This window comes from Balaenoptera borealis (genome assembly GCF_965194805.1).
Source record: "Balaenoptera borealis genome assembly, chromosome: 19".
Taxonomy (NCBI): Eukaryota; Metazoa; Chordata; class Mammalia; order Artiodactyla; family Balaenopteridae; genus Balaenoptera; species Balaenoptera borealis.
Window position 1 is genome coordinate 20,875,467 of NC_138878.1, and position 23,365 is coordinate 20,898,831.

A 23,365-nucleotide genomic window follows, 5' to 3' on the forward strand; every position below is an offset into this window, starting at 1 on the left:
AACTGGACTTGTATGTTCTGACACATTCATTATCCCATCCCTTTCCTCATGGAATAACCTGGGGTGAGATCTTGAATGACTGCAGAAAACGGAGAATCCATAGTTCCAGGGACACAAAAGTAAAACGAAAGCATTTTCAAATATACCTACTATAACTGAGCAGAACACATCTTCTGCAATGCTGATATCAGCTTTTTATTTCTGGACACAGATAAAAGTTACATGCTGTACATCACCGCTGAGGACATAGCTTCTTGAGGGTGGAAGACAGATGATTCATCTCCTATTATTTTGTATCTTTTTGACTTCATAATACATATTATTTTCACTGAGCTTTGAGCACTTTGAAATCATGAAATATATCTTTATTTTTGGTCCTTGGGGCAAGCTTAATATGATCACAAAGTAGATGTGGATAAATGAATGAATGATTGAATGAATGAATGAATGGGTGCATTTCCAACTTACAAGTGCAAAAACACTTCTACTTGTGGACACATGACCTCAGGAATTTGTTGGTGACTCCCAAGCCCTTAATCACTGAAATCACTTATTATCATATATGTGTGTGTGTATGTGTGTGTATGTGCACGCTGAAAGTCGCTTCCCCAGTGTTGTCAGTCAGAATCATTCAATACTTAGGGCACTTTATGTTTTGGTATGACTTCAGAATAAATGTATCTTCTTGAGCCACTGATCATCTTTGATTTGAAATACAATTTGGGGGAGGCTATCATAGGTCAGTTACTATGCCAGGTGTTAGGAATAAAAGAGGCAAAAACAATTTCTCTACATGTGCAGAAACTCAGAGATAAGTTTAGGACAAATACGTACAAGGAACCAGAGAGCACTAAGAAGGGCTTTGGACTTGTATTTGGATGTGAGACCTGAAGGATGAATATAAACTGCATGCAGAGACGGTGGGCATAGGAGTAGGCAGTGGACTATTTGGGGAAGCTTTTACAGACTGATGGATCTTCATGTGTGAATGGCACATGGTACATGAGAAGATCTGAGAGAAGATATACTTTCATGAATGTGGAGTGTCTATGTTTACCCGGAATGATAGGAAAAAGGAGATAAAATCTGAGAGCAAAGAGAAAATAAACTCTGAGAGATAGGAGAAAAAAGCGATAAAATCTGAGAATAAGCAGTACCAAATCACAAAGAGCCTTGTAAACTTAGCCTAATATCTTATACTTTATCAAGGGCTTTGAAGGTTATTGAATGGTTTCAAGTAGGGGGTGCAGTGTTATCTTCAGATTGCTTTTGAGAAAGATTACTCTGCTGTGTGAAAACATGGTGAGATGGGCAACACTGAAAGGAGAAGATATGTTTCTTCATCTAAGATGCTAACACAGTTGGAAACCAGCAGGGTGTGTTTGAAATGGGTCCTGTACCATTTGATACAATAGTGCAGGTAGGATTTAAGACAGAGCCAAACACAGAGCCTGGCACAAAATATGCATGCAAAATATCTCAGTTTCTCCCCACTCACTTCTAATTTCCTCCTTTTCTCTTGTCCTATAATTTTCTTAAGTGCTATTATTATACATTGCTTATGTTATGTCTGTTTTATGTATGTGTGTGGGAGAGTGGGGTAAGAATTGGCCTACCTACAGTCAAATCTCCAGGCAGCACTGAGTCTTTCAAGAATCACATTCCACTTCTTATCCGTAAAAACACCAAATGGCGGATGACGCTGGTGCTGCGGGAGGGCCCGGAGGCCCTGGGGGCCCTGGAATGGGAGGCCGAGGTGGCTTCCTCAGAGGCTTCAGCCAAGGCGTCCTGGGCTGGGGCCAAGGCCATGGAGCTCACAGAGGCAAGGCCGAGGACGAGGAGTGGCTCCCCGTCACCAAGCTGGGCCGCCTGGTCAAGGACATGAAGATCAAGTCCCTGGAGGAGATCTATCTCTTCTCTCTACCCATTAAGGAATCTGAGATCATTGACTTTTTCTTGGGGGCATCCCTCAAGGACGAGGTTTTGAAGATTATGCCTGTGCAAAAGCAGACCCGTGCTAGCCATCGGACCAGGTTCAAGGCATTTGTTGCCATTGGGGATTACAACGGACAATGTGGTTAGGGTGTCAAGTGCTCTAAGGAGGTAAGCCACTGCCATCCGTGGGGCCATCATTCAGGCCAAGTTCTCCATCGTTCCAGTGCAGCAAGGCTACTGGGGGAACAAGATTGGCAAGCCCCATACCATCCCTTGCAAGGTGACTGGCCGCTGTGGCTCTGTGCTGGTGTGCCTCATCCCTGTCCCCAGGGGCACTGGCATCGTCTTAGCCCCTGTGCCCAAGAAGCTACTGATAATGGCTGGAATTGACGACTGCTACATCTCGGCCAGGGGCTGCACCGCCACCCTGGGCAATTTCGCCAAGGCCACTTTTGATGCCATTTCCAAGACCTACAGTTATCTCACTCCTGATCTCTGGAAAGAGACAGTGTTCACCAAGTCTCCATATCATGAATTCACTGACCATCTTGTAAGGACCCACACCAGAGTTTCCATGCAGAGGACGCAGGTGCCAGCTGCAGCCACCACATAGTTTTATATGAGAAAAATAAAGTGAATGAAGCTGGTTTAAAAAAAAAAAAATCACACTCTAGTTCTTTTAATGCCCTTTTAATTTCTTTTTAGTTCTATTTTGAATAGGACTCTCTCTCCAGGTGTTCCTTATCATGTGTTCGGAAAAAGAAAGGGGAGAAAGTTATGATTGTCCTTTCCTCCAGTCTCTGAGTGTGACGTTGTTCTGTCCATATACAATCTCCCCAATTTTCAGGTATACATAGAGGTCAAGGAAGACATTTTTATCATCCTTTCCCTTATACGTCCTTGTTCTCTGTGATCTTCTTAACAAGAACCTGTGGTGAAGTAGTAAGTTGACGAGGTCCACCTAGACCTGATACTATTCAATATTCATTAACTGCTTCTCTCTTTGAGGGGAAGGAGGTAAATATACCCTATCTGATCAGATGGTATAATGGTTAATTTTATATGTCAACTTGACTGGGCCACAGAATACCCAGACATCTAGTTAAACGTTTCTTTCTGGGTGTGTTTGTAAGAATGTTTCCAGAAGAGATTAGCATTTCAGTTGGGGGACTGAGTAAAGCAGATGGCCCTCCCCAATGTTGGTGAGCATCATCCAATCCATTGAAGGCCTGAATAGAACTAAAAGGTGGAGGAAGGTTGAGTTTGCTTTCTGACTGAGCGTTTGAGATGGGACATTGGTTTTCTCCTAAACTTCGACTGGGACTTACACCATCATCATTCCTGGTTCTCAAGCCTTCAGACTCAGACTGGATTTACACCATTGGCTCTCTAACTCTCTCTCTATATATCCTATTTATTCTGTTTCTCTGGAGAACTGTACTAATACTGATGTTAAAATAGAAAAATTATGTCAAAAGGTTGTTATGGAAGAAGAAAATGTGTTACAGTGAAACAACTTTCATTTCCATAGTTCCAACTGCTCTGGAATTAGGGGCAATTTCTCCAGGGATGGCAGCTTGACAGCAAATGGCTGAGTCTCTGAAAGGCTATATGATCACTTTTCTAAGTAAACTGTGGAGCGTCTCTTCATTGAGATAAAATGCACAGATCCAGTTTAAAGGAATGCTACAACCCCCATCCACCTGACAAACTATTGTCTTAAATGTCAAACAAAAATATCACACTTCTATGAAACTTTCCTTAATCCCTCAGGTAGAGAATGTTCACAACTTCCTCTGTGCTCAAAAAATCTTGTTCACTAGGTTTCATTACACAGTACAAGCTTGTATTACACTGTATAATTTAAATTTTCATTTGTGTATCCATTGGTCCCACTAGTATCTTGTGATTAGATTATGATTTTATCATGCTCTCTCTCTGTACATTTAGAACTTTCACATAAAAATAGGTGGTCAGCAAAAAAAAGAAAAGAAAAAATGTTTTTAAAATTAATGAATGAATCAATCCATACAGGCTCTGAGAAATGCCTCCTAAGAATTATTTTTTAACTTTTTATTTGGAAATAACTATAGACTCATAAGAAATTGCAAAGACAATAAATAAAGGTTCCCTGTGCCCATCACTCAGCTTCTCCTAATGGTAACGCCTTATATAATTATTGCATATTATCAAAACAGGAAATTGATATTGGAGCAATACAATTAACTGACCTTACTTGGATTTCATTTGTTTTTGTATGTCCTAATTTTTCTTTTTTTGTTTTTGTATGTCTGTGTATATAGTTCAATGAGATTTTATCACCTGAATGATTTGCAGACTAGAAATACAGAACTGTTTTGTCAGCACTAAGAAACTTCCCTGTGTTCCCCCTTTATAGTCACACTCTCCCCTTCTTACCTAATCCTTGATAATTATTGACCTGTTCCCCATTTCTGTAATTTTGTTATTTTGAGAATATTACATAAATGGAATCATGCAACATGTAACCTTTTAAGACTGTAATTTTTCACTCAGTATGATGCTCCTGAAGTCCATCCAACCTGTTGAATTTATCTGTAGTCTGTTCCTTTTTATTGCTGATTAGTATTCCCTTGCATGGATATACCAAAGTGTGTTTAGCCAGATGCCTAAGACTTTATTTGATTTTCCCAAGTTTTCTATCATTACCACTTAATGCTTATACTTCTCATAGATGACATAATTAAATATCTCCCCCCCAGGATTCTTTGTGTAAGTGCTTCCAGTCAACTTCTTTTCTATAAGCCATTTCACCTAATCTGAAGTCCTTACTGTGCTAGGGAAGAATAACTAGACATCCAACTTGGCCCTCTATCATTCTCCAACCCAGCACCAGCAATAGCTCTTTCTCAGTAGTAAGGACATAATATTTATAGACTCTTGGCAAGAGTTTGGAACTGTACAGGTTCACAGTAAGTAATTTCGGTAAATGTTCCTAATTCACTCTAACTCCTCCTGCACACATTAATCTTGTACCCCAGGGTTTTTTGGCAACACACTTTTAGATGTTATCATAAAGAATTTATTTCTAAACCATGAATAACTCAGTGAGTCTGAGAGTGTGCTCTTCGTGGGGAAATGTTTTTAAAGCAAAATCAGTGATATCTGAAATAGCTATTGCAAGAACTGAATTTAACAAGTCAGTATACACTTACAGTTGCACTGATGACTTGGGGGTGGGGGAGATGGTTGTGGCATAAGTGGGAAAGGCAGCAACAGCATTTTCTTACTCTAAGTGGTGGAGTGGGCATTTTTCAGTACAATAATGATTCAAACACACAAAAGGAATCCCTATGATGCTAAATAAGGAACACTTTGTGTTTTCTTCTCTTTTCTTTTTTTTTTTTTTTCCCACTCTCACCCTGAGATTAGGGGAAAGAATGGAAAAAAGTAATGAGAATCCAACTCGGCGAAAGTAAAGTGCTTTCTCTGTTAGAAGTACAAAGAGAGACGTGCCCAGGACTTTCGTGTATATTCTGGAAGGAAAGCCTGCTTCCAGAAATGGCAAGCTTAACCTTCTCAAAGTTTCATTTTCCTGAATTATCAAGGCTCAGTCTTGTTCTTTTGTTACTGAATCCATCTCCCATAGAACTCAAATGCCTTTTGCACTGACCGAGGAGCTGATGGTGGAGGCAGCAAGGGAGTGGGTGAGGAAGGAGAAAATGTATTTCATGTTTCTTATAATCAGTTTCTTCCAGGGGCTTCTTCAGGGACTACCTGATCCTTTCACAATAGTTCTCTTCCTGATCAAGAAAAAGAAATGTGATCTCACAGTCTCCTTGTAGCTCTCCTTCATGGAAGTGATTTTCTTGTTCTGAAACCAAAATGATTTCTAGGGCATGGCTGAAAAGTAAGCATTCTTGGCTTGTTTTCAATTTCTTCATCCCCAGCCATGACTGGAAAATTTTTAAGCAGTCTTTCTCATGGTTTCTTTCTGTTTTTACTATTCCAGTTCCCTTTAGATGAATCATTTTTCACTGCAGCAGAAAAAGTGAGGGAGGGAAAGTTAACACAGTGCCAGAGAATATAATGTTTGGTCTCCGCTGAGTGCTGTAACTCAGATGGATAGTTGGGAGCATTTCTAGCTGGATTTCTGGCTGGAAAGGGATTTTAAAAATTACAGAAACTGGAAATAGCCTTCATGCTAATGGCCAGGATTCACCAGAAGTAGAAGTGTACACTGCCTACAAGAATGTTAGGGGAGATTTCCAGAAGGATCTTGCCCAAGAACCTCTTCACTTGTGCTCTCCAATTTTTAAGTTTGAGTTCAAGATTAAAATAGATGTTTTATAATCTCTTAATATCTGTGAAACATTTTCTATTCCATAAGAGGATAGGATGGGAACGAAATCATGGAATTTTCCAACTCTTGGTGCATGTAGTGAGTAGAAATTTGACTTAGAAAGAATTGGATTTTGTAGGCAGGCCTGACTGTACTTTCTCACTTTGTTATGTATCAGTTGTTGATTTTTGGAGAATCCCCATTACTGTTCTGATATAGGACACTATAACGCTACCTTTCTCACAAGGCTATTGTGGTATTAAGATGTGCGCGGAATATCCAGTCCAGGGCTCAGCACGTGGGGCTCAATAAAATGTAATGTCTTATTGGAACAGCTTAGCTCTAGTAAAGGCCTTAAAAATAGTCTATTCATGTTTCTTCCATTTACAAACAAGAAATCAAAACCTAGAAACAAGAATTTACTAACACAGAAAGTTAGTATTAGAGACCTGACTCCTTGGCTACTATACGTAGAACTGTTTGTACTTACATTTATAACTTTTGTGTGTACACTTTTAAATATTTACAGTACATAGATAGTGTTTATAATAAATAGCTTTAGTGTAAATCTGGCATATATCTAATAACACAAAACCATAAACACAGGTAAAGGATGATGACTACTCAAACGAAAATAAAACAGATTCTGCTAGATCCAAACCAAAGATTGAATTCAATATCAGGTTACAACATGAGTTCACTTATTTTTATCATACTCAGCCTACATCTGACTTTGTTACCCAATACATATTATGCTGAGACTGTTATGTAACATCCCTGAATTCAGCTGTTGTTCCAGCAGATGACATTAAAACTCCTTCAACCACCCTTAAGATAACATAACAAATGAATTTCACTTCCTTAGGATTTCTGGCAATGACTGAAAACTTATTTAACATATGTCTAGAAAGACAAGCTGCAGAAGAGGACAGAAAAATGATTATTCCACTTATTAAGTGTATTCCTAAGCTTACTTCAAAATGACTGGACTGACAGTTCCCATTGGATGATGGACACTTATGGCCCATTGCCTGTGACCTCTACAATGACTGATGGGAAGGTCAAAGTTGGCTATAAACATACACAGAGGTTGAGGTAGATATAAATGTTTACTCATGTCTAGTATTAAAGATATGATTTAACCTTTTAAAATGCATCAATTACATGATACATAAGCAATCTCTTACATCTTCTCTAAAACATATTACTTAAATAAAATAGAATTTTAGCCTTATAGATAGCTTTCACAGCAACTTAAGTAGACTGATGGTCAGGAGATTTTTCTTTACCTTTTTTAACAAATTTTTAAGTGTACAGTACAGTATTGTTAACCATATGCACGTTGTTGTAAGGCCGATCTCTAGAACATTTTCATCTTGCATGGCTGAAACTCTATACCCTTTGAAGAGCAACTCTCCATTTCTCCCTCCCCCCAGCACCCAGCAACCACCATTCTACTTTCTCCTTCTAAGAATTTGACTACTTTAGATACCTTATATAAATAGAATCATGCAGTATCCAAAAGAATTGAGATCAGAATCTCGGAGAGATATTTGCAATTCTCATGTTCACGGCAGCACTATTATGTTATTACACACAACAGATGGAAACAATCCAAATGTCCATCAATGGATTAATGAACAAAAAAGCATGGCATATACATACAATGGAATTTTATTCAGCCTTAAAAAATAATGAAATCTTGTCATATGTTCTAACATGGGCAAACCTTGAAGAAATTATGCTAAGTGAAAGAAGGCAGTTACAAAAGGACAAATTAAATGAGGCTATTCACATGCTATATTTTAGCATCATGACCTACTTTTCCCTATGAAACTAAGATTTTTTAAAAGATAAACCAAAAATATAAAAAAATAAAAGATAAACCAATGTTATGCTCTTTTGGACAGGGAAATTCAAAGACTATGTCATTAATTAATACAGAAGTTTGTGCAGACTAATTATCTAAATGTTTCTCATGAAAGATTTGAGATCAACTTCTTACGGAAAATGTAAAAATGATCAGGAAGAAACATCTTCAATGTTTTATTAGTGTTATATAATCTAAACAAGAACTTTTGCTCTTTGGGCTTCAATTTTCTTACTGGCCAAAAAACAAAACAAGCAAACAAAAAAAAGGAGGTGTAGCTTGTGAATCTCTAAAGGGTCTTGACAGTTCTAAAAGTTTATGGAAGTCAATCTTGTATGGAATCAAAAGATTTTCCAAAGGATTTGGAGTCAGAAAGCCTGGATTTGACTTTGACTTTGTCACTAAATAGCTTTGTAGTCTGTCATAGTCTTGGTTTCTTCATTTATAAAATGATGCTGATACCAGCAGCCTTCCAGACTTCTGGAGTGTAAATCACATGACACTGCTGAATATATGAATGCATCTTTCACTTCCTAAAAATATGAGGATTCTCCAGTGATTCTATTATTAGTATTAATCAATAGGATGTATTAATCCTAAGGGCCTGGAATACAAACATGGTCTCTAACAAGGTCATGAGCATACTAGATTCTTTCTACCAGGGGCTTTAAGTGAATCTAAATTTGGGAGGATCTCAGAACCTGAGGATTATAGGACCTGTAATTTGAGATCTGAAAATTCTGGAAGCTCAACGGAAGTTAAACCAAAGGCAAGGCATGATTCAAGATACCAGATGAGGTTAAGAAATATCATGAATTACTGGGATAGAACATATTTCTAAATACCTATTTAACTTATTTTAAAAATGTGTTCCCATACAGACTCAATGACAGTATTGATTTCAAGAATTAATCAAGGAGAATGGATGAATGGTTGCTCAAACAAGGGGAAGGTGAGGTGCTTGCCCCTTGCCTAGGTGATTTATGCATATTATTTTGTATAATCTTCCTGATAACCCTATCAGATAAGGATGTCTATTCTTATTTTACAGATGGAGGTACTGAGATGCCTAGAGCCATGGAACAGAGATAAGATCTGAGTCCAAAGGATCGATCGATCGATCTATCTATCTATCTCTATATATATCTCCCTATTTCTGTATCTATATAATAATTTAAGAAAATAAAATCCAAATCTTATTTTCATATTGGTGAATCTTGGTCAAATAAGAGAAAGGGTTCATCACAAGTGAAAGTTAACCTCAGGATCATGCATGAGTAAATAAAGAAAAAAATAGGAGGAGGGAAATAAGAAATCTGAAATAATTTGTTGGTCTAATAGGCTAGTATTTCCATGAACAATATTAGCAATAATAATAATAAACCCTTTTATAGGCTTGTATAACTCCATGGGAGAAATAAAAAAAAGAGGGGGTATAACTGAGGTACATTTTAACACTTGATTCATACTTCATTAGAATAAATCGATTCTTAGAATTTCCTCAGAATAAGGTATCTTAGGAAAACTCCGGATGCTCCAGCAGTAATTTATTTGCATTACGGCTTAGTTAATGGCTTTTGGAAGAAGACAGAACCTGACCATATGAAGAAAGACAACATAGTTATCTTTGCCATCAGAAAAATTTGTCTGGTAAAATTTTTAAAAATAGTGTATATGTAAAAACCTATGTGAGGAATATTCAGAGAACATAAATGATTCAGCATGAAGACATATTTGTTCAAAGTCTATCCTCTTTTATGAAGCCTATCTGTTCTTGGAGTCTTTTCACTCCTTCCCGAACTCTGTTCCTCAAAACTCACTGTGTGTCTCAAGTAGACTGGATCCCTCCTCTCCAATTATGGTTGGAGATATTTGAATAGATATATGGTTCCCAACCACCACTGTAGGTATGCAAAATAACTTCTAGACTTTAAGCATTATACAAGCCAGATTCTGAATTACAGAATGAGGGTCTTTTGGTTTGGTTTTGTTTTTTGAAATGCTTTCCTTACTTCTCTCCGTTTCTGGAAATCTTAAGTAATTTGGCATCTTGTCATATCTTGAAGGTCAGGCTGACAGCAACGGACATGCTCAATTTCTTTCTGATTTCCCAAGGAGATTCACTGATGTACTATATTTTTAGTGTGTGATTAGGTCCCTCACATTACTAACAGAATACAGACCACCTGTAATTCTGATTATTAGTCTGTCTTGAAAAATGAGGGGATTCATTTAACCAGTATTGAAGAACTAATTTGAAATTCACTAGCAATTCATTTTTCCCGGTTATACATTAGATTACAGGTCACTGAATTTGAAATCAGCCTGGATTCTTAATGCGCAGGGGGAAAACATCTGCTAAGAAACTACCTACAAGTAGCTTAAAATATAAAAAGATAAATTCCTCCATTATAATTAAGGAGACATTATTTCCTGAGATTCTATTGACTGACTTAATGTTACATTCTTTTCTTGGAGAACATTCAAGCAGATGCACATCTGTAAATATTGATGAGGATGCAGTGGAAAGAGTATTGATTTTAGAATCAGAATAATATAAGTTCAAATCCCAGCATTGTCTTTTAGTTACAGCCAGATCTTGGAAGACTTATTTACTTAACTTCCCTTATTTTCAATTTCCTCACTTATAAAAATCAGAAAAAGACTTTTAGACTTACAGAGAACTTTTCACCTTTACAGCTATCAATCACTTCTTAGCCCACTCTTTTCTCTGCTAATGTCCCTAGGGGCGAGTGCATGTGTGTTTGTGTGTGTGTAGCTATGCTGTAAGGATCTGTAACATCATGTACATAGGTTTGATGTAAGAATTCAAAGAACTGATGTCTATAAAACCCTTATACTTGATGAAGGATAATGATATGCTGATCAAGAGAGAAGGATACAGAGAAAGATTTTTTTTAATAAGAAGGTAGAAAACTTATAAACAGGGCATAATTGGTGGTACTGTTCCATAGATAAATTTACTTTATTATACAAGGGATAAATTATTTGGTTTCTGGGAAATGTAGATTCTAAGAGTTTTGTTGTATAGCTATGCATGGAATATATTCTGTTTTACAGGTACTATACAAACAAACAAAATCTCTTCAGACTGAAACATGATAAATTGGGAAACAGAAAAGAGCTAGTTTTGGCATTATTGCTAACACAAAAGAGGAGTACCATACTGAAGTTTTCGAGGAGTCAGTGTGGGAAGAAAATTAAATCTTAAGTGGAAAATGCGCATTAGATAATCTCCTTGTCTCTTGTTTCTCTGCAGGACTTGTTGCAGCCAGTAAAAATATTCCAAGTGGATGTCTGTCCAAGTGGATTTGTGGATGTCTTCGGACTCATGAGTCCTGCTTGCTGATATTGCTATGGATGGAAAACCTGAGCCAAGAGATGTGGATCTTGTCTTTTAGGAGACTTCCTGGATTTGGTGGAGGTTGATGGAGGAGACCCTGGTGCTTCAGTAGGTATCCCTGTACCTGGCCAGGACCAGAGAGGACTCAGCCTTGCCCCTAGTACCTGGAACAGGAAGAGTCTAATGCACTCTGTGGGACATAGTAAGAGTTCCTCTCCTTGTATTTAGTTCTGCTGATTAACAAGTGGGCTTGGGCTTCAACAAAGTTCTATTCAGTGAGAAAGAACAAGGAAGAGGATGGAGGAATGTTTTGGATGGACTAAAAGAAAAGCAGTCATAAAAAAAAAAAAGGGACACGCGGTAACGGTAGGATGGTGGCGTTGGTACCTTTTGTGGTTCCCATCGTGGGTGACAAAACATTGCTGGTGTGGGAGCTGAGCTCTGGACCCACGGCCGAGGCCTTGCAAGTGAGCCGAGCAGGGGCGGAGGGAGGGGTGGAGGAAGCCACCCCGTGCCCCAGTAACTGGGAGCCCCGCGGTACTGCTTCAGCACCTCATCTGCCTGTGGTCTCCGCTGAGAGGAATCTTAGTTCTAGAGCCGACCTGAGCAGTCAGCTCGCCCCCACAGATTTTTGAGAGGTAGTTCCCAACAGACGGCATTGCCTCTTAATTCTTCTCGAAGCTTAGGATTTCAGAGGGAAACTTGTTCCTGAAATGAGACGTGTTTGGAGTTGCAGGCTCACCACAGTTGCCTGAGGCGAAGGACTGGGGGAATATAAGGGAACGGGCGGTTTGGCTTCCTGGGCGTGAAATTTCCTGCACTTACTTAGCATGGGACCACCCTACAGCATTCTCTGTTCACAGTCTTCTCCCAGTTTCGCCTTCTGTATTCGGTCCGAGTCTTCCCAAACGCAGCAGTGGCCGGTCCTGGGTTCTATGCCATCATCAAGTTTTATTCAGCAAGGGATGCCCACAGAGCCCAAAAGGCATGCGACCAGAAGCAGCTTTTTCAGACATCTCCAGTGAAGAATTCTAAATCGTAATCCTTTGACAAGAGTTGAAGATTCTTATCTTTTTAAATTGCCAGCATTAAAATATTTAGACATGGGAACAACACAAGTGTCACTTACAACAATTGAAAGCATCCTCATGATGACCCTTGAATTGGAAAAACTGCGGTGGGTCAAAAAGGATCTTGCTGTGATTTATGTCATAGAGTATTCTGCATACAAATTGAAGGAGAAAAACCATACCATCATCTCAATAGATGCAGAGAAAGCGTTCGACAAAATTCACTCCCATTTATGATAAAAACCCTGCAGAAAGTAGGCATAGAGGGAAATTTCCTCAACATAATAAAGGCTATATATGACAAACCCACAGCCAACACCGTCCTCAATGGTGAAAAACTGAAACCATTTCCACTAAGATCAGGAACAAGACAAGGTTGCCCACTCTCACCACTATTATTCAACATAGTTTTGGAAGTTTTAGCCACAGCAATCAGAGAAGAAAAAGAAAAGGAATCCAAATTGGAAAAGAAGAATTAAAGCTGTCATTGTTTGCAGATGACATGATACTATACATAGAGAATCCTAAAGATGCTACCAGAAAACTACTAGAGCTAATCAATGAATTTGGTAAAGTAGCAGGATACAAAATTAATGCACAGAAATCTCTGACATTCCTATACACCAATGACGAAAAATCTGAAAGTGAAATTAAGAAAACACTCCCATTTACCATTGCAACAAAAAGAATAAAATATCTAGGAATAAACCTACCTAAGGAGACAAAAGACCTGTATGCAGAAAACTATAAGACACTGATGAAAGAAATTAAAGATGATACAAATAGATGGAGAGATATACCATGTTCTTGGATTGGAAGAATCAACATTGTGAAAATGACACTACTACCCAAAGCAATCTACAGATTCAATGCAATCCCTATCAAACTACCACTGGCATTTTTCACAGAACTAGAACAAAAAATTTCACAATTTGTATGGAAACACAAAAGACCCCGAATAGCCAAAGCAATCTTGAGAACGAAAAATGGAGTTGGAGGAATCAGGCTCCCTGATTTTACTTGCAGTGTTTTTTTTTTTTTCCTGTGAATGAGATATCTCCTTTTATTAAGGTATAATGGATGTACAATATTATATAAGTTTCAGGTGTACAACATAGTACTTCACAATTTTTGAAGGTTACATTCATTATAGTTATTATCACATGTTGGCTGTATTCCCTGTGTTGTACAATACATCCTTGTAGCTTATTTATTTTATACATAGTAGTTTGTACCTCTTAATTCCTACCCTTATCTTGCCCCTCCCCCCTTACCTCTCCCCACTGGTAACCACTAGTTTGTTCTCTACTGTAGATACATATCTTAATCAAGACTTAGAGCACATTGGATACATAATTCTATGTTCTCTTTTTTCTTAATATCATATCAAAACTTTTCCCATCTCCTTAATCTTTGAAAACATGACTTTTAATGGGCTAATTTTCTTTTGCTAGCTTTACAATTCTTCTTAGATAAAATAAACCCTAAGAAGTTATCAGGTGGCAACAACCTGGCTATCCCAAAGTGACAAGTGAGTTTAAAGTTTGAAAATCAGAGTTATTCATGTTAACTGTTTTCTGGAGGCCTCCATGGCAACTCACCAATAGGCAAGACCAAGGTGAGTTTAAGGTAGCTACACCTGGGAATGTAGAACTCAAAGTCCAGCCGTGGGTCACAGTTATCTCTAGATTTGGGGATAATAGGCTGTTTTCACTTTCTTTTTTATTCCTTTCTGTACAGACTAAATTTGTTACCACAAGCATGCCTTGCTTTTAAAATCAGAAATAAACCATAATGCTATTTTCATTTTGGAAATAGACGACACCTAATTATATATTTACCCTGGTTCTCTCATCCTCATTCTCTCTCTCTACACAAACACACACACACGCAAGCACAGCCAGGAGCCCCATTCCCACCTCCCATTTTCCAGGTGCACAACCTCAAACCCTACTCATCCCTCTTCCCACCTCCCTCTCCCCTGCCCCTCCAGGATCCTGGGCAGGCAGGAATGGGAGTAGGGGGCTTTCACCTGATCCCTCAGTCTTGTCCTATCTGGCTCCAATCCACTCATCTGGAGCCTGATGCCAGGAGCCAGCATTGCTCAGCAGAAAGGAGACAAACTTTGATGGAAATAAGCTTTTTTTTTAAAAATTAATTAATTAATTTATTTTTGGCTGTGTTGGGTCTTCGTTTCTGTGCGAGGGCTTTCTCTAGTTGCGGCGAGCGGGGACCACTCTTCATCGCGGTGCGCGGGCCTCTCACTATCGCGGCCTCTCTTGTTGCGGAGCACAGGCTCCAGATGCGCAGGCTCAGTAGTTGTGGCTCACGGGCCTAGTTGCTCCGCGGCATGTGGGATCTTCCCAGACCAGGGCTCGAACCCGTGTCCCCTGCATTGGCAGGCAGATTCTCAACCACTGCGCCACCAGGGAAGCCTGGAAATAAGCTTTTGATGTCAGAAGGGCTGTGCCGCTTCCTGTCTGTGTGGCCCTTACCAAGTCACTTAACCTCGCTGAACGTCAGTTTCCTCATCTGTAAAGTGAGGATGAGATCTAGTTTGCAGGATTATACCACAATTAAATGATATAATCTCTTTATCATACTAAGTGAAGTAAGTCAGACAGAGAAAGACAAATGTCATATGTTATCACTTATATGTGGAATCCAAAACATGACACAAATAAGTGATAACATGTGACATTTGTCTTTCTCTGACTTACTTTACTTGCAGTGTTTTAATGGAACCTATCTACACAATTCGTAATACACCAGAGAAGAAAGCTGCTAAGTAAACCTAAGGAATTGACGAGATCACACTTTTATCTTTTAGGCATGTCCTTTTAGCCCTCCCAGGGTGACTGATAGGTATGGAGATCGTATATCTCTCATCACTTCAGCCAACAAGGAAAGAAATCAACAGTAGCATGAGAGTGACTGGAGGTGGGGCAAAAAGGATCTTGCTGTGATTTATGTCATAGAGTGTTCTGCCTACAAACTGAAGGAGAAAAACCATATCATAATCTCAATAGATACAGAGAAAGCTTTCGACAAAATTCAACACCCATTTATGATAAAAGCCCTGCAGAAAGTAGGCATAGAGGGAACTTTCCTCAACACAGTAAAGGCCATATATGACAAACCCACAGCCAACATCATCCTCAATTGTGAAAAACTGAAACCATGTCCACTAAGATCAGGAAAAAGACAAGGTTGTCCACTCTCACCACTATTATTCAACATAGTTTTGGAAGTTTTAGCCACAGCAATCAGAGAAGAAAAAGAAATAAAAGGAATCCAAATCAGAAAAGAAGAAGTAAAGCTGTCATTGTTTGCAGATGACATGATACTCTACATAGAGAATCCTTGAGATTGGAGTCATTGGGAGATTTAGGAGTCATAGGAGTCATCCTATGAGATGATGACTACCATAATCCCCATTTTACAGATGAGGAAATTGAGTCATAAAGCTAATAAATGACAGACCTGGGTTCAAACCCAGGTAGTCTGGCTCCAGAATCTCTACTCTTAACCACTTTGTTGTATTACCACCAATGAGATGGGGAGAGGGACATGTTGCTGTAAAGAAGATGGAATAAAGATGGGAGAAGAATAGATGTTAAGGAATTAAATAATGGGGTAAAAAATGGAGAAGGAAAAAATAAGGGCAATTAAAAGTAAAAGACTGGAGGAGAGGGAAAAATAGTAAGAAGGAGAATGAAGATAAGGAATCATGGACAAACAAAAGGTGGAAACAGAAGGTCAGTCTATGTGGACTGGGGAGATAAGGAGGACCCAGGAAGACCTGAAGAAAGGCTGCCATGTCAGGCAGGATGCAGAGAACAAATGAGGAAAGGCGATTCTTACATGATGGTGAAGGCGCCGTTGTAGGTGTTAGGCTCTGGCTCAGGCACTCTGTGGAGCTTCTTCTTTGGGCTGAGAACAACACATGACAGTGTCTCATTTTTGCAGCTACAGAGCTCACATATGCTGATGTTTGTGGTGGCATTCTGTTCTGGCTGCTTCTTTTCTGGGGTATATTTTACACCAGGAATACCTGTGGATACTGAATACTGAGTCGAAGGAAAAAGAACTGTCTCAGATGGCCTTGGTTGCTGAGATATGTTAACTCCTAGGTCCACAGGTGGAACTGTGACTTGAGTCAGGTGTGGTTGTGCAAGTGTCACCTCAGGGTGTTTTGGAGGGGGAGCTGTAGTCTGCCGTAGGGATGTAGAATGTCCAACCTCCATAGTGGGTTCTGGAGTTGTGGTTTGCTCTAGGTCCACATGATGAACTGTGACACTGGATGATGTTGAATGCTGACCTTGATCCTTACTTGGGGTTGGAACTGTCACCTCCTGCAGGAATGGAGATTGAACTACAACCTCCTGAGGTGCCTCTGGAGGCTGAGTTGGGGTCTCCTGCATGATTGGAGAATGTACAGTCTCCATATTGGATCCTGCAGTAACGGTAAGTTCCACATCCATAGGTTGAATTGTGACTTGAGTCAGGCTTGGCTGTGCAAGTGTCACCTCAGGGTGTTCTGGAGGGGGAGCTGTAGTCTGCTGCAGGGCTGTAGAATGTTCAGACTCTGTAGTAGGTTCTGGAGTTGTGGTAAGCTCCAGGTCCAAAGGTTTAACTGTGATACTGGGTGATGTTGGATGCTCAGCATGATCCTGATCTGGTGCTGGAACTGTCACCTCGGGATACTATGGAGACTGAGCTACAACTTCCTTAATGAGCTCTGGAGGCTGAGCTTGGGTCTGCTGCATGGTTGGAGAATGTTCAACCTCCATACTGGATTCCAGAGTTAACATAAGTAAGAGGTTCAAAGGTTGAACTGTGACCTCAGTCAAGGTTGGATGCTGAGCCTGAACTTGCTCTGGATTTGGAAGTGTCACCTCGGGGTATGTTGGAGGAACTATAGTCTCCTGCAGGGGTGTGGAATGTTCAGCCTCCATAGTAGGTTCTGGAGTTGTGGTAAGCCCCTGGTCTAAAGGTTGAACTGTGACACTGGGTGATGTTAGAGGCTCAGTGATCCTGATCTGGTGTTGGAACTATTGGGTTCTGATATACTGGAGGCTGAGCTACAAAAACCTCCTTAGGTGGTTCTGGAGGCTGGGTTAAGGTCTCCTGCATGGTTGGAGAAGGTTCATCCTCCCTAGTGGGTTCTGGCCTTATGGTCAGTTCAAGGTCCAAGGTTGAACTGTGACCTCAGTCAAGGTTGGATGCTGAGCCTGAACTTGCTCTGGATTTGGAAATGTCACCTCGGGGTATGTTGGAGGAACTGCAGTCTGCTGCAGGGCTGCGGAATGTTCAGCCTCTGTTGTAGGTTCTGGAGCTGTGGGAAGCCCCTGGTCCAAAGGTTTAACTGTGACACTGGGCAAGTTTGAATGCTGAGCTTGATCCTGTCGCAGTGTTGGAACTGTCATCTCGTAATGCATTGGAGTTTGTGCTACAACCTCCTTAGGTGGCGCTGGAGGCTGAGATGGGGGCTCCTGCTGGGCTTGAGAAGGTTCTGTCTCTTTATGGGGTTCCAGAGGTAGGTCTGGGAACTCCTGTTGGACTGGAGAATATTCCATATTCTCAGGGGGCTGTAGAAGCTGAGGAAGGGTCCCTTGAGGGACTGGAAATAGTTCCACCTTTGCAGGGAGCTCTGATGACTGAGCCTGAAGCTCCTGCTGTGTGGGAGAAGGTACCACCTCCTTAGGGGGCTCAGGAGATATAGCTGAGCCCCCCTGGGGAAATGGAGACTGAGCTGGGGCCCCCGCCTGGACTAAAGAAAGCTCTATCCCTCCAGGGGGATCTGGAGTCTGAGTAGGGTCCTCCTGCTGCACTGGAGGATGTTCAACCTCTTTAGTGGGCTCTAGAGTTAAGGCAACCGCCAGATCCACAGGTTTAACTGTGATACTAGGCAACACTGGATGTTCAACTTCACCTGGACCTAGAGGTGAGAATGTCACTTCATTATGTACTGAAGGTTGAGCTGCACCATCTGTAGAGGCCCCTGGAGGCTGAGTTGGGTGCTGATGCTGGACTGGAGAAGGTCCAACCCACTCAGTGGGCTTCGGATGCTGAGCTGAGCTCTCCTGCTGGCTTGGAGAAGGTTCAGTTTCCTCAGGAAGCTCTTCAGGTTGAGTTGGGGCTCCCTGCTGAACTGGAGAAGGTTCAACATTTTCAGAGGGGGTTGGATGCTGATTTGAAAACTCTTGCTGGACTGACAAAGGTTCCAACTGCTCAGGGGACACTGTAGACTGAGCTGAGGTTTCTTGTTGGGGTGGAGAAGTTTCAACCTCATTAGTGAACGCTGGAGTTACGATAAGTGCAAGATCCACATGTTTAATAGTGACATCGGGCCGCTGCAGAAGCTGAGCTTGATCCTGACCTAGAGGAGAAACTGTTGTCACGTGATGCTCTGGAGAGAAAACTACAGTCACATTAGAGAGCTCTGGAGACTTGAGTTGGAGAGGATTCAACCTCACCAGGAGACTGTGGATGCTGAGCTGTGGCTTCCTGCTGAGGTGGAGAAGGTACAACCTCAGGAGCCTGTGGATGCTGATCTGGAGTCTCCTGCTGGGTTGTGGCAGGTATAACTTCTTCTCCAGGATGCTCTGGATACTGAGCTGGGGTCTCCTCTTGTACTGAAGATTTAATATGTGTACCGGCTTCTGGAGATTGGGCTGGCGCATCCTGTTGAACTGGCAAAGGTTCAACCTCCTCAGGTGGCTGTGAAGGCAGTGTGGGGGCCTCATGCTGGGTTGTAGAAAATTCTGCATTAGTAAGGGGCACTGAGGGCTGAGCTGAAGGCTTGTGCTGATTTGGAGAAGGTCCCACCTCTGGAGTGGGTTCTTTTGTTATGGTAAGCTCCACATCTGCAGGTTTGACAGCGACACTGGAAAAGTTTGAATGCTGAGCATGATGGTGACTTGGAGGTGAAACTGTCATTTCATGAAGCTCTGGAGGTTGAGCTGGCTGTTCCTGTTGAGTTGGAGAAGGTTCCACCTCCCCTGAAGAAGGCTCTGGAGGCTGAGCTCGTTGCTCCTGCAGGGTTGCAGAAGGTTCTATCTCCACTGGAGACAGAGCTGGGATCTCCTGCTGGGTTGGAGAAGATGCTGCCTCATTAGGGGGCTCTGGAGACTGAGCTGAGGCTTCCTCCTGGGTTGCAGAAGTTTCAGCTTCTCCAAAAGACTCTGAAAGCTGAGCTGTGGTCTCCTGCTGGGTTGCTGGTTTCACCTCCTCAGGAGGCTCTGTAGGCTCAGAAGGCTGAGTCGGTTGTTCCTGTTCACTTGGAGAAGGCTCAGCTTCCACAAGAGGCTCTGGAGGCTGACCTGTGGTCTCCTGCTGGGTTGGAGAAGGTTCAACTTCTCCAGGAGGCTCAGAAGGTGGAGCTGGTTGCTCCTGCTCACTTGAAGGCTCAACCTCTCCAGGAGGCTCTGGAGGCTTAGCTGAGGTCTCTTGTTGGGTTGGAGAAGATTCTGTCTCCTCAGGATGCTCAAGAGGTGGAGCCAGGGCCTCCTGCTGAGCTGTAGGAAATTCAGCTTCCGTAGTGGGCTCTGGAGTGATGGTAAGTTCCAAATCCAGAGGTTGAAGTGTAACACTGGGCAAGTTTGAATGAGCGTGATGCTGAACGCCAGGTAGAGATGCTACCTCATCACTCACTGGAATTTGAAGTACATACTCAGTAGGGAACCCTGGAGCCTGAGTTGGGGCCTCTTGATGGAGTAGAGAAGGTTCAACCTCCTCAGGGCTCTCTGGAGGCTGAGATGGGTTCTCCTGCTGGACTGGAGAAGGTTAAACCTCTTTAGTGACCTGTGGAGTTATGGAAAGTGCCAGATCCAGAGGTTTAACAGTGACATTGTACAAGTTTGACTGCTGAGCTTCATTTACCCCATGATGTACTACTGGTTGAACTACAACCTCCTTAAGTGTCTCCAAAGGCTTGGCTAGGGCCTCCTGAGGACTTGAAGTTTCTAGTTCCTCAGGGGCCTCTGAAGGCTGAGATGGAGCCTCCTGCTGAAGTGGAGGTGGTTCTACCTCTTCAGCGGGCTCTGGATGCTGAGCCCGGGCCTCTGCCTGGGGTGAAAAAGATTCAACCTCCTCAGGCGTCTGTGGATGCTGAGCAGGGGCCTCTTTCTGGGGTAAAGATTCAGCCTCCTCAGTGAGCTCTAGAGTGACCAGTTTGGGCCTCCTGCTGGGATGGAGAAATTTCAGCTTCCACAGGGGGCTCTGGAGGTTCATCTGGGCTCCCCAGAAAATCCGTAGGTAGGCTGTCCTCAGGATAAAAAGCATCCATACTGGGATCTAAATAATCACCCTGCAACTGTTGTTCTAGACCCTGAGTTTTTTTTTCAAATTGGCCTGTAGTTTCAACAACTTTGGCAAGCCGTCGATGCTGAACTAGATCTTTCTTCAGGTTTGGGGGTGAAACAATAAACTTCATTGGTTTTGAGCTCTTACTACCTAGAGGTGGAACAAGTATTTCAAATGATTGGTGACCTTCAGCCTGATCTAGACCTATGTTTTTCGTCTTATATTTGTGTCGAGAAGGCAGAACGAAGGCCTAATTCTGATTCCAATCCAGCACTGGAACTTCCTCTGGGAGCTTTTGATGTTGGGTTTGCTTGTTATTCAGATCCTGATGTGGAACACCAAACTGAACTGGCCCTGTAGGCAGCTCTCCAGACGAATCCGAGTCCGGGTATGGAATCTCAGTCTCAGTCAACTCCTGATGAGGTGGGGCCAACATCTGGACTGGAGACGAGGACGTCAAGTAATTAAAGCCCCCGGCTTCTGCCAGGGGTGTAAGGGCATGGGGCAATTTGGGAGGGGGGTCTGAGACGTATGAAGACCAAGCCTCAGTCAGCCAAGGGGGGTTGGGGGTCACCTGGACGGGGCCCAGGGCCCACTCCGGAGGCTGAACTGCCTGGACTAGAAACCACAGTTGTTGCCATGTGAGGAGGAGCTGTGGCAACCAAAGGCGCAGCCGGGACATAACACGCGGCGGCTCCCAGGCGCAGTGACCCAGGCCACTGAGGAGCCGGAGCCACATCCTGCGTCCGAGCTGAACCGCTATGCCAGCGCCGACGCTAGGGCTCACGTTAGCAACCGCGCGCCCCTCCCCCACCTAACGTCCCACCCGTTATTTATGACGTGTTTAGTTCCACCACCTTTATTAGGTTCGTGCGGAGATCCAATCCGCGCCACCAGAGTGGGCCTTTTTCCCAGAGTCCCCAGGGCACAAGCCATCCTTCCCCTTGCAAAGGCGACAATTACCTCCTGCCCGGCCCTCTTCCCAAGCACTCCCTGCCCTCCCTGGCCCCAAACAATGAGGCGGGATTTGGGCTGCAGACCCGAGTAGCCCCAAACTCCAGCGGCCCAGGGGTGGAGGGGGGTTGGGGAGGATGCAGAGCTTCCCAAGGAAACCACAGGACCTGGCATTCTGGGAAATTCAAAAGTGCTAGTCCAGTTCTGGCAATCTGAACTCTTCCTCCTCAAAGCTGAAGTCTGAGAGACATTCTTCCTCCCTTTGGCCACACAGCTGACAAGAAAAGTAGCTGACCTGCAAAATGAGCACCAGTTATGGTGGCGGGAGGGGAACACACCTTACAATTATTCTAAAATGTTGCGTATATATGTCCATGCCACTCTCTCACTTTGTCACAGCAGCTCGGTGGTTTGTGACCACCTAGAGGGGTGGGAAACGGAGGGTGGGAGGGAGGGAGACGCAAGAGGGAAGAGATATGGGAACATATGTATATGTATGACTGATTTACTTTGTTATAAAGCAGAAACTAACACACCAGTGTAAAGCAATTATACTCCAATAAAGATGTTAAAAAATAAATAAATAAATAAATAAATATTTTTTAAAAAAAGGGATTTCCCTGGTTGCGCAGAGTTTAAGAATCCACCTGCCAATGCAGGGGACGCAGGTTTGATCCCTGGTCTGAGAAGATTCCACATGCTGTGGAGCAACTAAGCCCGTGTGACACAACTACTGAGCCTGCACTCTAGAGCCCGCGAGCCACAACTACTGAGCCCACGTGCCACAACTACTGAGCCTGCGTGCTGCAACTACTGAAGCCTGTGAACCTAGAGCCCATGCTCCACAACAATAGAAGCCACTGCAATGAGAAGCCCGCACACTGCAACAAAGAGCAGCCCCGCTCGCCACAACTAGAGAAAGCCCATGCCCAGCAACACAGCTTCCCTGGTGGTGCAGTGGTTAAGAGTCCACCTACCAATGCAGGGGACACGAGTTCCCCACGGCAGCCAAAGACCCAACGCAGCCAAAAATTAAAAAAAAAAAAAAAAAATAGTGATGAGTTTGCCATCCCTTTGCCTAATAGAGCTTTATTATATTTGCCTTTCAGAGTCAATTACCTATCAAAAGTGCCTTTTACCCCCTAGCTGGGACCATAATTTTCTGTTTATTTAAAGTCCTTCCAGAAATATTTCAGGAAGTAGCCAATTTCACCTGATTACTTGAGGTATTTTTAATAATAAATGTTGAAGCCCAACATTTATTAAAGAGGCCAGCCTCTTTCTGGGTTTTCCCTTTTTCATTTCATTTTACTAAAAGAGAAGATTGAAATTCTCCCTGAATCTGTGTTCCTTAATACCATTTAGCTTGTCAGCAGTTCTTTCTCTTTAAAAATACTGCATTTTAATTCATTCCTGGTGGCTGTGCTACCTGAGAGAAAATATTTGCAAGAGCACTATAATATCTGATCCAAAATTTTTATTCTCGGTTACTACTATTCATATAGTTTTCAGCCAGGATTAATGTCCTCTGGTAGAAACACTCA

The 23,365-nt window shown here is 42.2% G+C and overlaps 1 protein-coding gene and 1 pseudogene across 2 annotated transcripts in view; one reads left to right on the forward strand and one right to left on the reverse strand.

Annotated features, from left to right (window-relative positions):
- LOC309617168 (small ribosomal subunit protein uS5 pseudogene) overlaps positions 1–15,353 on the forward strand; it is a 33,061-nt pseudogene extending 17,708 nt beyond the window's left edge. The window contains exon 1 of the transcript in view: positions 1–15,353. This exon is cut by the window's left edge and continues 17,708 nt beyond it. The product of the transcript in view is annotated as a small ribosomal subunit protein uS5 pseudogene (transcript).
- On the reverse strand, positions 4,706–20,348 carry LOC309617705 (uncharacterized protein; the record flags this gene model as incomplete). Its single annotated transcript, XM_082370224.1, is given in 2 exon segments — positions 4,706–19,024; positions 19,026–20,348. Coding segments are annotated over 2 exon segments (2,607 nt in total), but the record flags the coding sequence as incomplete, so codon positions are not given.
- Between the last annotated feature and the right edge of the window lie 3,017 nt (positions 20,349–23,365).